The sequence below is a fragment of the Entelurus aequoreus genome, linkage group LG02 (genome assembly GCF_033978785.1).
Source record: "Entelurus aequoreus isolate RoL-2023_Sb linkage group LG02, RoL_Eaeq_v1.1, whole genome shotgun sequence".
NCBI lineage: Eukaryota > Metazoa > Chordata > Actinopteri > Syngnathiformes > Syngnathidae > Entelurus > Entelurus aequoreus.
Window position 1 is genome coordinate 39,800,954 of NC_084732.1, and position 16,997 is coordinate 39,817,950.

General features: G+C 39.1%; 1 protein-coding gene across 1 annotated transcript in view; it reads left to right on the top strand.

The window, feature by feature from the left end:
• LOC133633896 (homeodomain-interacting protein kinase 3-like) overlaps positions 1-15,870 on the top strand; it is a 97,691-nt gene extending 81,821 nt beyond the window's left edge. Inside the window, 15 exon segments of the mRNA XM_062026697.1 lie at positions 414-500; positions 2,223-2,407; positions 2,492-2,583; positions 2,586-2,641; positions 3,869-3,992; positions 5,473-5,496; positions 5,499-5,593; positions 5,716-5,752; positions 5,755-5,839; positions 6,131-6,298; positions 10,561-10,890; positions 10,968-11,114; positions 11,202-11,446; positions 12,428-12,564; positions 14,568-15,870. Of these exon segments, the coding sequence (XP_061882681.1) occupies positions 414-500; positions 2,223-2,407; positions 2,492-2,583; positions 2,586-2,641; positions 3,869-3,992; positions 5,473-5,496; positions 5,499-5,593; positions 5,716-5,752; positions 5,755-5,839; positions 6,131-6,298; positions 10,561-10,890; positions 10,968-11,114; positions 11,202-11,446; positions 12,428-12,564; positions 14,568-15,032 (2,277 nt within the window). The 3' untranslated portion in view covers positions 15,033-15,870.
• The last annotated feature ends 1,127 nt before the right edge of the window (positions 15,871-16,997 follow it).

A 16,997-nucleotide genomic window follows, 5' to 3' on the forward strand; every position in this document is an offset into this window, starting at 1 on the left:
CTACTCTTCTTCAGAAGGCACATAGTTCAACAGTAACAGTTCCCCTGGATTGTCTTTGACCAGAAAATAGTTGTTGTTTCAAGTGACCAATTAGAATGGAGGGAAGTTGCTTGGCCGTCTTATCAATGCCCGCTCTTAAGTGCCAACAGGGTGGAACATCAGAGAGAGAAAGAGAAATGACACCGCAAGCGCAAACAGAGTCCAAGCGCAGGCAAAAAGACGTAAATCTTGTAAAATGATTCCGCAGGTGTGCACAAAGTGAGTCCACACGTGCGCACAAGGTATTGTTTTTACGCACAAGGATTTTGCCCCTGTTTTGAGTCCATAAAAACAGCTTGAATCTTAAGTGACTCAAACAAATCTACCAAGAGCATGGCAGTCTTTGCTAAACTTAAACTCTGATGTCTCCACAGTCTACAGATGAGCATGAGGCTGAGACGGGAATGAAATCAAAGGAAGCAAGGAAGTACATCTTCAGCTGTTTGGATGACATATTGCATGTATGTTCCACTCTTCTCACTTCCAAGATCTAAGTTTCAAGGAATGTCATGTGGTTTTTTATTCTCGATGAATACAGTTCTTGTTAACAGGAGGAGAGAAGATTCTTTGTAATGTGAAATTCCCCTCTGTTAACCATTCAACAAACAAAAAACATTAGATTGTATTTATCCTTTACAGAGAAGACAGGAAATTCTCACACAATCACTAATTTTACGCCAAGTCTGTTCTTTTTTTTACTAATTGTTTATTCTCTGAAAATACTATCATACTATTATATGGCATTACAATAATATTAAAGGCCTACTGAAACCCACTACTACCGACCACGCAGTCTGATAGTTTATATATCAATGATGAAATCTTAACATTGCAACACATGCCAATACGGCCGGGTTAACTTATAAAGTGCAATTTTAAATTTCCCGGGAAACTTCCGGCTGAAAACGTCTAGGTATGATGACGTTTGCGCGCGACGTCAAGGGTTGAAGCGGAAGTATTCGGACACCATTGTATCCCAATACAAACAGCTCTGTTTTCATCGCAAAATTCCACAGTATTCTGGACATCTGTGTTGGTGAATCTTTTGCAATTTGTTCAATTAACAATGGAGACTGCAAAGAAGAAAGCTGTAGGTGGGATCGGTGTATTAGCGGCTGGCTACAGCAACACAACCAGGAGGACTTTGAGTTGGATAGCAGACGCGCTACTGTCCTCACCTTGACTTCCTCCGTCTCCGGGCCGCCGACCGCATCGATGATCTGGGTGAAGTCCTTCGTCTCACCGTTGATCGCTGGAACGCAGGTGAGCACGGGTGTTGATGAGCACATGAGAGCTGGCGTAGGTGAAGAGCTAATGTTTTTAGCATAGCTCTGTCGAGGTCCCGTAGCTAAGTTAGCTTCAATGGCGTCGTTAGCAACAGCATTGCTAGGCTTCGCCAGGCGGTATAGCATTAACCGTGTGGTTACAGGTCCAGAGTTTGGTAGAATGGTTGATCTTCTGTCTATCCTTCCAGTCAGGGGCTTATTTCGTCTGTTTTTATATGCATTTAAGCACGATGCTATCACGTTAGCTCCGTAGCTAAAGTGCTTCGCTGATGTATTGTCGTGGAGATAAAAGTCACTGTGAATGTCCATTTCGCATTCTCGACTCTCATTTTCAAGAGGATATAGTATCCGAAGTGGTTTAAAATACAAATCCGTGATCCACAATAGAAAAAGGAGAGAGTGTGGAATCCAATGAGCCCTTGTACCTAAGTTACGGTCAGAGCGAAAAAAGATACGTCCTGCACTGCACTCTAATCCTTCACTCTCACGTCCCTCATCCACGAATCTTTCATCCTGGCTCAAATTAATGGGGTAATCGTCGCTTTCACGGTCCGAATCGCTCTCGCTGCTGGCAGCCATCATTATAAACAATGGGGAAATATGAGGAGCCTTTCAACCTGCGACGTCACGCTACTTCAGGTACAGGCAAGGCTTTTTTTTATCAGCGACCAAAAGTTACGAACTTTATCGTCGATGTTCTCTACTAAATCCTTTCAGCAAAAATATGGCAATATCGCGAAATGATCAAGTATGACACATAGAATGGATCTGCTATCCCCGTTTAAATAAAAAAAAATCATTTCAGTAGGCCTTTAACATTTCTAAAGCATACCGTTGGGTTGTGTTTATGAAAAAGTAGTTGATTTTAATTATTATATTATAATATATATCTTCCAGGTGAATTTGGTGCTGAATCTGGAAGGCAGCGACTTGTTCGCAGAGAAGGCAGACCGCCGGGAGTTTGTGGGCCTGCTGAAGAAAATGTTGCTGATCGATGCAGAGGAGAGGATTGCCCCTGCTGAAGCTCTCAGTCACCCCTTTGTGACAATGCAGCACCTGCTCGACTTCCCTCATAGCAACCAGTGAGTGCAACCACACTTCAGCAGACGTAGCGACATTTTGTACTCGTGGCGTTATTTTGACCTGCCTCACCTATATGCCTGCAGTGTGAAGTCATGTTTCCACATCATGGATGTTTGCTCTACCCGTCCAAACACGTATGAGACAGCTAATAGAAGCAAGGGGCCCTTCGTCAGACCTGGGCCGCTGCCACAGTCAACCACCCCTTTAACAAAATGACTGTTGTCCACCCTCAAGTAAGCGGTTACGTCGTTACTTTTCATGGTATTGCACAGAGGGAACAATGAGGGTGCATTGAAAACAGGTCACAGTCTCACTCAAATTTCGTGTGTATGCAATAGTACTCAAGATCCCAGCTTCAGCCAAATAGTTAACCTGTGTATTTTTTGCCTTGTTTGTATTTCTTGCCTCATTCAATGTCATTACAAAGTGAGATAATTGTTCATTTAACTCTTAATTACCTAATTGTTTTGGTGAAAAATCTATCATACAATTGGGTGGTACGCAGTGGGAGAGCATTTTATGCAATTAAAACCTACTAGAAATGTCAAGCCTACCATTTGTTTCTAGAAAATCAGCATAAATTCCAACATAACAGGCTTCTTATAACTTGTCTTGATTCCCCAATTAAAATGCTACCGTAAAATGTGAAGTTCTATGCACACATTGTTAAGAACATATTGTGTATTTTGCTGCCCTAAGCTTTAGGAGACATAACCAAAGTTCAGTCCAAGATGTTACATTCAACAACCTGTCTCCACATTCAAAAAGAAAATCCTTGGTCTTACTGCATTCATAAATGCAGACTTGGCCATCTTACGGCATTGTAGCTCTGCTGTCATGGCAACATAATCACGTCATGTTGCTGAGGTCATGGCAACGGTGCAAATCTGCGTTGTTGCCGAGGAGAAACCGGGAGCTGACCCTTTTTCTGGCAGCGTAGCTTTATGATGCAAAACGTCTCTAATACTGTTTCCAGCCTCCAAATTTGTGATATTATTAAACATGAAAATAGGGGTCATGAAATGATAGCACTTGGGAAGGTTGACATGTACATTTTAAATGTAAGGGGGTTCTGTTGTTTAGCTTCTATTAGACCTGTAAAAAGCATTTTAAGTCACATGCTTGCGCTAAAAAGCAGATGAGGTTTTTCTTTCGGATTTGTCAAAAAAGCTCAACATTTTAACCTGACAATCTAGCTTAATGTTGACAATTATGTCCTTGAAGCCTGGACTTCAGGCTGAAGCTGTTGCAGAACAATGTATGCTCAGTTCTCACTACTTACAAATGCGAGTAGGGAGACAGAGGCACATGCTTGACAGACACACAAACATATAGTCTCCCTTTTATTGTGCTCCATTTAACAAGTAAAACTTCTCTTCTTATATGTATTTATTAGACGAGAATTTGCAGCGGATGCTGTTTTTGAACATTTCATAAGGTGTGTTTGTGTTATTCCTCAGGCATTAGCGCCATCTGCCCCCTCAGTGATTCACCCCGGGATACCATTGCAAACAGGAAGTGGACAGTTTGGAGGCAATGAGTCGTTTCAGCAGGCTCTCATCTTATGTCCCTCAACCATTCAAGGTAAGATGTGTACATTTTACACTTACTGTATTTTTCGGAGTATAAGTCGCTCCGGAGTATAAGTCGCACCGGCCGAAAATGCATAATAAAGAAGGAAAAAAACATATATAAGTCGCATTTTTTGGGGAAATTTATTTTGATAAAATCCAACACCAAGAATAGACATTTGAAATGCAATTTAAAATAAATAAAGAATAGTGAACAACAGGCTGAATAAGTGTACGTTATATGAGGCATGAATAACCAACTGAGAACATGCCTGGTATGTTACGTAACATATTATGGTAAGAGTCATTGAAATAACTATAACATATAGAACATGCTATACGTTTACCAAACAATCTGTCACTCCTAATCGCTAAATCCGATGAAATCTTATATGTCTAGTCTCTTACGTGAATGAGCTAAATAATATTATTTGATATTTTACGGTAATGTGTTAATAATTTCCCACACAAGTCGCTCCTGAGTATAAGTCGCACCCCCGGCCAAACTATGAAAAAAAAACTGCGACTTATAGTCCGAAAAATACGGTAATCACTCCAATTTGTTTTGCTGGTCATATATCAAAAAAGTGAGTATACACCTCAAATTTCAGCAAATAATTATATTACAGTTTATTTTCTGAGGGAACATTACTGTAAGAAATAAACTTGGATATATTTTTGAGTAGTTAATGTACAGCTTATTATTATTGTCCAATAGCTGGTAATACAGGTGAGCACCAAGATAATTGTGGTTTGGCGACAACCAAGCACAGTGGTCGTAGTGTCCAGGGGCCTCATTTATAATGGTTGCTGCGCACAAAAAAGTAGTGTCAGCAGGGGAGACGTGTGCATAAGTAACTTTCACTGCATTTTTATTTATATAAAAATTATATGCAGAAACATTTGTGTATTTGTACGCAGTCTTTTGACCATGCATAGAATAATGTGTATATTTATTAGACTGTTGTTTAATCTATCTTTCTGCTGGTGCTCTGTTATTGTTGCGGTGTTTTTTCATCTGTATTTTAGATTTTATTGGTAAATGTGTTTTTAACCTGCGGCCTTAGCCTGGGGACAGCAGATGAAAATGTAATAGCTATGCAATTTATGTATTGTGCAATGTCCCTATCAAGTAAATTAAAAATAAATAAAATCGAACTCACGCAAAGTTTTTTAGACACAGGATGGTTTCACCACAAAATAAAGATCATACTCACATTAAAAGACGCATATGCACTACAAAACACAATAGCAACACATGTATTTACCGGTAACGATGTATAAGCATTCCTCTAAATTATGTACAAGTTGATACATGCATTTTTTTGCGTACATACAATTAGGTTTGTGCTTATGCAAAGTTTTACTTTGGAATTCACGCACAGTTGTATAAGTGAGCTCCATAGCACTGGGGAGCTGCGGTTAATTAAGGGAAAGAAGGATTGGGTCAGTAAGTGTCTTTCGTTCAAGTACTCTTTATTTAATTCTTGCAGGGATACCTACCAACACTGTGAAACCGCTGGCTACTCTGTTCGAATGGAGGCATCTGTTCCTCTGGTCACTCAAGCGCCCCCGATCCAGCCCATCCAAATCAGACCAGGAGTTATCACACAGGTACTGTATGTTTAACAACAATGACAAGCGACACAGAAAGGCTATAATGTGGAAGGCATGTGAATTAAATAAATCTTTGATGATTTAAGCATGGCTTTTTTGTTTTCTCTGTACTTAAACAGGCTTGGTCAAACCGAGCACAGCAGATTTTGGTGCCCACTTGCAGCAGGTGACATCAGTGCCCCCACCGCCAACCACGTTGGCTTCTGACACAGTAGTGGGGCCACCGAGAGTGGGAGACTGGGGGTAAGCAAATTGGAGATACTGTGTTTGTCATACTTTTGCATGATGTTAATTTTAGATGAATACTATTTGATAGTATCATATTTAGTTAGGTAATTCCAAAATATATTTTTACTTTAAGTCTGTGTGACTGCTTGCACTGCAAAATAACAAACACACACACGCACACAGAAAACTGTCTCCCTTGAATATTAATGATTGGTGAGTCATAGATGTGTCCTTTGGGACTGAGACCATTTTGTCAGTAATGTTGTTAAATGCTTTTGGTTTAAATGTTCTGTTTTCTTGATGCAGGAAAGTGCGTCCCCATGGTAACCATTACAGCTCCATGATTGCCCACCCTCAGCCATTCTTAACCAACCAAATGACCATGCCCGCACACCAACCAATAAACATAGGCATTGCACATGTGGTGTGGCCGCAGCCAGCTGCCAACAAAAGAGCAAAGCCTTGTACAAACAGGTATGTCCTCTGTGTTTTATTCAGCGTTCCTTAATCAAGTAAAATCAGATTTATAGAGAGAAGTGTCTTTTTATGTAGTCGCACTAAAAATATTTGCAAACAAAAATAATGAATTTGAAATCAAGATAGGTTTCTAAACTTTTTTTTTTTACTTGGAATGGGGTAGTCCTTGTCATTATTGGCATTACTGCTTTAAGTGATGGAAAAAGTTTATTACAACTGAGTGCCACTTCGGCCCATATGGACCACAGCTGACAAACAGAAATAGTTGGCTGCTGCCCAACAATGGGCCCCAGTGGTTAAGAAACACTGCAATATAATTAATGTACTACAGTAGTTTTATGAAGTAATTTAGTAATATATTTGCCTTGAAGGGTGGACAGCTGCTTTCCAGTCAAACAACCATCAGCAGCTTTTCCATATTTTCATGGATAAATGTCCACCATGATGGTAATTTTTTTACATTATTGGCCGGTGTTTGACATATTCTGCTTCAGTATGTTGCAGACTAGCAGTGATAGACTACAATTGCTTCTACCAAGGTGGCGACACACCCCGTCTTGTTTTTGATTAAAAACATATAATTACATTAATGTCATATGCTTCTTTTTCTCACTCACTCACACTCACTTTATTCAACAAAATTTTGTTGATCGCTAGCCATAAGCTAATACTAGCGAGTAAGACTATATGTTTTGGGTGGATCATATGGGGTTCACTGTGACATTTGTCACGCAGCTAATGGCAGGGATGCTTGTAACTCAAATTTTTGCTTGTAACTTAAAGCATAATAACTAACTGAAAGACAGCTCTTACCTGAAAACACTTGATAAACAAGTGTTTACGAAGTACAAAGAAGAAGAACTATGATATATTGAAAATAAGATATTACCCATCTAATTAAGTGAATCATAACTGATTTAACTATTTATGAAAAACTTGTGTATTTAGAACACATGTAAGTTGTGAACAAATTGAGAACAAGAAGTGAACATCTCTTTTAATAATTGCTGTGAAGTGGAAAAGGGGTAGGTTTAGATAAACCTTGCTTGTTCCTACTCCTTTGGACATGTTGTAAAAATGAAAACATGTAAAATATGTGATATATCATATAGATATTCATTATTATTATTCATTCATTATTTATTTATTTCAGACAATGACATAAAAAAGTACAAAGTTGACAACACAAAATAATATAAATTAATATACTGCAAAAGGTAATGTATGTATAGTATGTAATGCATGATTGTCCAGTTTTGCCTGAAAGGGAGTGGGAAGAAGATAACTTATTTAATCCCACCCCCAGTTCTCCATTCAGTGATTATTCACATGAGTTTCACTGTTACTTTGTTCAAGGATTATAATACAGATGTTGTATCATAGTGGCATTACCACAGGTAACAATAATTATTACACTGTAACAATAATTTGTATCAACAATGTAGGAATAATTAATATACCAACATTGGTAATAGACAAAATGCCAACAATGGTAATAGACAACATAGCAATAATGGTAATAGACCACATGGTAAGGAAACATTGAGCACATGTTAACATTTTGAGACAGAGTACAACAGCAGGTCAAATTAAAGACCCTCATCTCTATATTTGAACCAGACCCCATGTTTGTATAATAGTTTAAATCGATTAATAGTTTGGCATTGCTTGTGTTGTAAATCCAATTTGTTCCATAGTTTTACTCCGCGCACAGACACACAAAAACGTTTACGAGTGATTTGAGCTCTCGGCAATAAGAAATATCCAAAGCCTCTCAAGTTATGAGCCTGCACGTGTCCTATAAAAAAACGTTCTAGATTAGGCGGCAATAATTTGTTAAATGCTTTATATAAGATTATTAATGTATTATATTTAACAAGGTCATCAAATTTGAGCAACCTTTATTGCATAAACAGATTATGAGTATGTTCTAAATAACCAACGTTGTGAATGATCCGCACTGCTCTTTTCTGTAATATGATCAGAGGATGAATTGTGTTGTGGTAAGTATTCCCCCATACTTCAACACAGTATGTAAGGTATGGCAGTACCAAGGTGCAGTATAGAGTACGGTGTGCATTTTCATTGAGGTATAGTTTTGCTTTGTTTATAATTGAGAGGCTTTTGGAGATTTTTGTTTTAATGTGTCTGACATGAGATTTCCATGATAGTTTACTATCAATTATTACTCCCAAAAATGTATTTTCATTTACGATTTCAATTTGGGTACCATCAATACTTATTTTCTGTTCAGACATTATGTTGCGATTTCCAAACATCACTACCTCAGTTTTATTTATATTCAAAGATAATTTATTTGTGTCCATCCATTTTTTTTTTACTATGTTTAGTTCTGTGTTTACTGTATTTATGAGCTCATTATAGTCATCACTACTGTAGAATATACAGGACTGTCTCAGAAAATTAGAATATTGTGATAAAGTCCTTTATTTTCTGTAATGCAACTAAAAACATGGACATGTCATACATTCTGGATTCATTACACATCAACTAAAATATTGCTAGCCTTTTATTATTTTAATATTGCTGATTATGGCATACAGCTTAAGAAAACTCCAAAATCCCATCTCTAAAAATTTGAATATTTCCTCTGACCAAGTAAAAAATAAAGATTTATAACAGCAAAACAAAATCAAACATTTGAAAATGTCAATTAATGCACTCAGTACTTGGTTGGGAATCCTTTTGCACGGATTACTGCACCAATGCGGCGTGGCATGGAGGCAATCAGCCTGTGGGATTGCTAAGGTGTTATGGATGCCCAGGATGCTTCAATAGCGGCCTTTAGCTCATTTGCATTATTGGGTCTGGTGTCTTTCAGCTTCTTCTTCACAATACCCCACAAATTGTCTATGGGGTTCAGGTCAGGGGAGTTGGCAAGCCAATCGAGGACAGTAATGCCATGGTCAGTCCACCAGTAACTGGTGGTTTTGGCACTGCTGGATCATGCTGGAAAATGAAATCATCATCTCCATAGAGCTTTTCAACAGATGGAAGCATGTAGTGCTCTAAAATCTCTTGGTACACAGCTGCATTAACTCTGGACTTGATGAAACACAGTGGACCAACACCAGCAGCTGACATGGCTCCCCAAACCATGGCTGACTGTGGGAACTTCACACTGGATTTCAAGCAACTTGCATTTTGCTCCTCTCCAGCCTTCCTCCAGACTCTAGCGCCTTGACTTCCAAATGAAATACAAAACTTGCTTTCGTCTGAAAACAGGACTCTGGACCACTCTGCAACTGTCCTGCAACTGTCCAGTGCTTCTTTTCCATAGCCCAAGTCAGACGCTTCTTCCGTTGTCTTGAGTTCAGGAGTGGCTTGACCATGGGAATACGGCTACATGCTTCCATCTGTTGAAAAGCTCTATGGAGATGATGATTTCATTTTTCAGCATGACCCAGCAGTGCCAAAATCACCAGTAACTGGTGTACTGACCATGGCATTACTGTCCTCGATTGGCCTGCCAACTCCCCTGACCTGAACCCCATAGAGAATTTGTGGGGTATTGTGAAGAAGATGCTGAAAGACACCAGACCCAATAATGCAATTGAGCTAAAGGCCGCTATTGAAGCATCCTGGGCATCCATAACACCTCAGCAATGCCACAGGCTGATTGCCTCCATGCCACGCCGCATTGGTGCAGTAATCCATGCAAAAGGATTCCCAACCAAGTACTGAGTGCATTAATTGACATTTTCAAATGTTTGATTTTGTTTTGCTGTTATAAATCTTTATTTTTTACTTGGTCTTAGGAAATATTCAAATTTTTTGAGATGGGATTTTTGAGTTTTCTTAAGCTGTATGCCATAATCAGCAATATTAAAATAATAAAAGGCTTGCAATATTTCAGTTGATGTGTAATGAATCCAGAATGTATGACATTTCCATGTTTTTAGTTGCATTACAGAAAATAAAGGACTTTATCACAATATTCAAATTTTCTGAGACAGTCCTGTATTTGTGTCGTCTGCAAATAGTATACATTTCAGCACTTTGGATGTATTAAACATATCATTAATATACACATTATTATTGTATACATGTTCGCAATAAACTTCAACTAACGTTTTAGTTAAGGTACCACTGTATTGTTAAATGACTACTTTGTGACAGTGTTGTTGTCACAATAAAGCATTTTTGATCCAACTCTTGGACTGCCTGTCATTAGATTTTTGGGGTGTGCCCAACCAAGAATTTCATGGCACGTTGTGACATCTTGGATCTTCTCACAGGGGCAGCAACTTTTTCCAAAACACAAACATCCAAAATCTACCATGCCAGTCCCCAAAGATAGCTGATACAGCAAAGAATGTGGAAGAATTAGAAGAGGAAGCCAGGTGCCCGGAAGAGGGGCATGCTGTTGTACAGGAGAAAGAAACTGCGCAGGCAGGGGAAGAGGATAAGAACAACTGCTGCAAAGTGGAGCCAGACTGCCATGAGCATTCTGTTTCGCAAGAGCAGCGGCACGCCATGGTGATCTCTGAGCTAACAAGCCCGTCTGTCAGCGTCATCAGCATCAGCAGCGATGAAGAGGAGGGCGCAGAAAGGCATTCGTTGGGCGAGTAAGTAAATTCCACGAGGTTCCCTCAACAAAAAAAAGATCCATGTCATTTTTAAATGTGTGTTTGTACACTCGCAGATGTAAAGGAAGTGCAGATTGTGAGGCCTGTCAGAGCACAGTTAGTATGGAGAGAGTCTGTTCTCTCAGCAGCCCTGACAGCACGCTTAGCACCAGCTCTTCAGCCTCGGTGCAGTCCAGCACGTCCCCATGCAAACATCCAAACAGGTATGAGGAACGCAGACAATTACAATAAAACAATTTTCAAATTTTTTTCAGTGATGTTTTTCTCCCGCATTCGCTTCTCTTGTACAGCATGTCTGATGACGAACAGGAGAGTGGTTGCGACACAGTGGATATCTCGCCCGCCTCCAATGGCAATAATAGTCCCTTCCCACAGCGCCGTTACATCGCAAACAGCAATCAGAACTGCAAGCCTCGTGTTGCATGCGTCGCCCTGGAAACTGAGCCCAGCAAGCCACCTGTGCGTACGGCCGCAGTACCTCCCATGAGGCTGCAGAACAACAACACTGGTGTTAGTGAAACACCTGGCAACACAGGTAAAGTTGCACACATGTAGTAATCCTTTAACATTCCAAAGTGTGTTAAAATGATTGATTTTCACAAAATGGGTGACTTATTTTTCGCATGTTTTGGTGGTGGTACCCACACAGAAGACCACTCAGTTATGTTCGCTCAAAATTTAGTCACCACTGCTGCTGTCTGCTCCACAGATCACATGGCCTCGGATTACGCCGTCTTAGTCGGCCGCAGAGGTTCTCCCAGGTGATTATGGGTGACCTGACTGATTTGATCTATTCCCATCTGTGGAAGGGATATTTAATTTTATGACCAAAGTTGCCAACCTGACTGTGTTAGCCTTCGTATCTGTGTGGGTGTGAACTTCATAAAGCTACACATGGCACTTGTGATTAGCCTTGGATGAAATATTCAATAAATGGATGTCTACCAGAAAATCTGTTCTGGCTGTCATCAACACATAAATGTATGAATATTTCATTCGGGGTGCACACGCAATGAGTAGAGTTTATAACAGCTGTGGCCATTGGGACAACAATGTCTAATTTTTCTAACGTTTAGCACATATACTCTGTAAGTCCTTGACAGAAAATCATCATTCTGGCCTATCACCTTTCATGTCAAAGGTATCTTTCACCTCAAACCAGCAACTGCAGCCCCACATAAAAGGGCACAGCTTTCTATTCTAGGGCTAGCGCCTATATTTATAGCTGATGATCTGGCCTCACTATAAGCTCTATGAAAGCTTAGTTACCAGCCTTCTGATCCCCCAAACATGTCTATTTATAATCATTCTGGATCACATTCAGAGGACAGATGCTGCCACGTTTTAAAGATTTGAAGCTGATCAAACTTTCGAAATAGTCTGTACTTCCTGCCACAATTGTTGTTTCATGTCATCTGCATTCAGCAATGACATGCTTTTGCTTTAAATCGTAGTTGGAAATGAGATCTATGCAAGAAATGAATGTCTTCTTCATCTTCTCTCTTTGTTTTCGCAGTCTTGGAGTCTTTGTTCCAGTCCAAAGGGCGAGGTGCATCTGGGCGTCATCATCAACACTCCACTCCTCTCCTCAACCGTTCACAGAAGCTCACTCCTTCATTCCAGCACCAACAGCAGCCCATAGGCTTTGGACAGGTGAGAACTTGCAGCCACACGCTTTTACACACATGCCTTAAACCATATTGTTGGCTCCTATAGAGATTTCCCTGAGTAAACATGAGTTAAAGGGGACCTATTATACATTTAGTCTTTTCTGATTTATAAACATTGTTACATTGTTGGATACTCATGTTAAATAATGCGTCAAATCATGTGGGTCATGCATTTTGGCATGAGCATGCATGCAGTTTTGGATACCTCTGCTGGCAGGTTTTTTATTTGGGTTCTGGCTATGTCGTGACGTTACATCTAGGTGAATGTACTGATTAGAACATTCAATCAAGCCCTGGGCCTCAGGGAGAGGCTATAAGGGTAAATACTAGTTTCGTCTAACGGTGGCATGCATATAATAATGTGCAACATGCATTGACAAAAATTCTGGTAAAAGCAATTGTTTTTACGTACTCGAAATCGATTGGAAAGTGCAGGTATAACTGTTGTGACCGGGTGAATCTATATAATGTTTATCAAGTTTATTTTTGTGTATGGAAAAAAAATAGCGGTGACGATTTCAAGGTATACATTTATGTGAATCTATATAATGTTTATGAAGTTTATTCTTGTTTATGGAAAAAAAATAGTGGTGACGACTTCAAGGTATATATTTAAAAAGTATGCATTTTCAAAAGATACATTATGATACTTTTTGACAGGATGGGATGTGGTTTAATTTGCCATTGGGGAACGCCTCAACAATAAAACGTCAAACTCAAAAAACAGTGACTGTAGACTGCAAATTTAACACACAATTTACACCAAAGCATATCCAATACGTATTATAGACCACACACTTCAAGGTACTGTTTGCAACTTCCTCACAGTAACATATAACAAGAACACCACCTAGCTAGCTTATGTTTCTATTGGTGGTTTAATAGAACAGATTTGTTTGACAATAATCTGTTTTTTTCAAAATTACAAAGTTCATTAAATGAAATTTTTTACTGGCTTGAATAAAAGGATTGGTGTTAATGGCGGTCACTCACCCTCTCTCGTCAACACATACGTGCATACAACAAAAGCAGTTTAAGTGAAGCAACTAACAATTTGTAGTCAAGTTGTTGTTATGATAGAATATACATTCAATGATAGCTAATGCTAGCTATTCAAAGTGATATTATTAGCTAACAAAACTTAAAGCTAATGCACGTGCATGATTTTACGAACGTACGCAATTATGTCATTACGTACGGTAAGCCGTAAAAGGACGGGATATATTGTGTAAAATACATTGGAAAGTTGGCGCCCTCTAAGCATCTACACTACCGTTCAAAAGTTTGGGGTCACATTAAAATGTCCTTATTTTTCAATGAAGATAACTTTAAACTAGTCTTAACTTTAAAGAAGTACACTCTATACATTGCTAATGTGGTAAATGACTATTCTAGCTGCAAATGTCTGTTTTTTGGTGCACTATCTACATAGGTGTATAGAGGCCCATTTCCAGCAACTATCACTCCAGTGTTCTAATGGTACAATGTGTTTGCTCATTGGCTCAGAAGGCTAATTGATGATTAGAAAACCCTTGTGCAATCATGTTCACACATCTGAAAACAGTTTAGCTCGTTACAGAAGCTACAAAACTGACCTTCCTTTGAGCAGATTGAGTTTCTGGAGCATCACATTTGTGGGGTCAATTAAACGCTCAAAATGGCCAGAAAAAGAGTACTTTCATCTGAAACGCGACAGTCTATTCTTGTTCTGGGAAATGAAGGCTATTCCACAAAATTGTTTGGGTGACCCCAAAATTTTGAACGGTAGTGTATGTAAATGTTGCAAACAGCCGCCTTAAGTGTTTTAAATATAGATTCAAATAATCATAGGTCTTTTTTTTTAGATAATGTTGACAGGTGAGCATATTGTGTGTTATGCATTTCTTTCCATAACTTAGTTTTCTATTTAACTGTCTACAGTACCCTCTAGTGGCACACACTGACAAAAACAGTATGTTTTTGAAAACTGATCTGCCTCTTCCCCAGGTCCAACATTTCACTTCGTGCCACCAAGAATGGAACGGCAACTTTGCCCACCGAAGACCGCAGGCCTTCATCCCCCCCACAATACACGGGCCGGCGTTCACCCTGTCCCACAGCAGTCCAAACCACTCTGCAGGCCCCCTCCCCCTCCTTGGGGGACACCCGCACTCGCAACCCACTTTGTTGTCCTATCCCCCGTCTGGTCCTCTGGTCACGGCGGCCCCCATGGCCCACCTCCTGACTTCCCCAGGCGCCTCGCGTCCTGTTCTTCAGCCCGCCTACAGCATCCCGACGGGCATCGTGCATCAGGTCACAGTGGGCATCAACCCCCGGCTTTTACCCTCCCCTACCTTGCATCCACAAGGCCAATTCAAGCCCCTCTTCCCCCCGCATTCTTACCTTGCCTCACCTGCCTACGCCAGTTTCCCACTCAGCCCCACCAAAATAAACCAATACCCCTATATCTGAGCATGGGTGCCCAGGTACTCCTCTCACTATCCGAGGGCTAAGTGTGCGGGGCGAATTCTGTCTTAAGTCACAAACATGGTTTTTAATTTTAAAAAACCATGGCACAGCCACAGAGATAGCAAGCTATTTTTTGAATCATGTCAACTTGGGTGTAATTGAACTTTAAGCTTTAAAAAAACAAGAGAAAGAGTTCTAATGTTGGAGATGATTTGGGCAAACAATCGGAAGAAAATAATGTATGAATGATGGAATGAATGAGTAGTTAAACTCACACTTAATGTGTTTTGCACATTTATATACCTTTGCATTGGATCTTCTACGAATACTCCTCAAAACAGGTAAATAATTGGGGCGGTGTTGAATAGTTTGACGTTGCACCCTCGATCCCAGCTATTTTTCTATATTGCCTTCTGACATGTGCAAGACACATCCACATTTGTAATGCCATCCCAGTCTTTAGCTCTAGATTGCCAGATGCACATGTTGTCTGTCTACGGTGTATGTCGTACCGCGTTTGGAGTATTTGTACTTTTTTCAGTGTCTTTCGATGTTCGCAATGTCAAAAGTCAACAAAGCGATTTTAAATAGGGTCGTTCCTCACGCTGCATGTAGTCTTGCATGAGCAAAGGTGTAAGTTGAACGATGCGTAGACGTCGCTCTTAATCGTTAGTGTCACAAGACTCGCTGCATTGTATAACTGTCCCCCAGCCATAGTGCCTTACATATTGTTAATGTTACTACTTATATATATGGCTATAAACATGAATATTAATGTACTGGACTGCAGCACTTGAAATTCCAATCGCTCGATGCATCTTATGTGTGAGTGTGTGTGTGTGTGTGTGTGTATATATATATATATATATATATATATATATATATATATATATATATATATATATATATATACTACATACATATATATATGCGCATAGTGTGCATATATATATAGGAATATATATATATATATATATATATATATATATATATATATATATATACTGTATATGCATTGTGTGCATATATATATATATGCATAGCGTGCATATATATATATATATATATATATATATACACTTACATATATATGCATAGCGTGCATGGATGTGATGTATCGCAAATAGCGGTGCTTATATTTCGGAGTCGGTGTATATTTCGGTGTGTAGTGAGTTACTTTTCTGTTCATGCAAGAACAACAGCATGCTTTGCTGTTTTGAATGCTTGCTGTTTCTATTAAGGAGAGGAAAAGTAACCGCTTTTGTTTGTCATTACCCCCACACTGTCTGACTGAACTTGTGTAGTATGTGCAAGTACTGAGTATTGCTTCATCTTTGATAATCACTTTCTATTTAGTGAAACTCGTATTACTAACAGTGTTTGTACTGTTTGACAAAACTGCAATACAATCTAAATAGTCGCCTTTCCCTTCCCCGCCTGTTTTCATATCCTCATTTCTCATATTGTTTTTTTGATGTTTAAACGTGTGTGGGCATGGCTTTGACTAGGTAAGGAAAAAAAGATGCAAATTCACTCACAGTAGGTATTTTTTTCTAAACCTGAGCAAACCATGCAGTATTCGATATACACACTTATATGGACGTATATTATAGAGTATTTAGTACCAATTCTTGATAGGGTGTGAGTTAATTGTGTGCAATGCTCTCATTTATGCATGTGTGACAAAGCTAACTTTTTCCCTTTACATTTGTTCATGGCTCAAGGCTTCTCTGTGTCAACTGCTTATTTTGAACATTCCATCAGGGAGGATATATAATATATCTATATTTTGTGAGTACATATTTATGTGTGTGAGTTTATATATATATATATATATATATATATATATATATATATATATATATATATATATATATATATATATATATATATATATATATATATATATATATATATATATATATATATATATATATATCCATTTTCTACCTAATGTCCCTCTCAGGG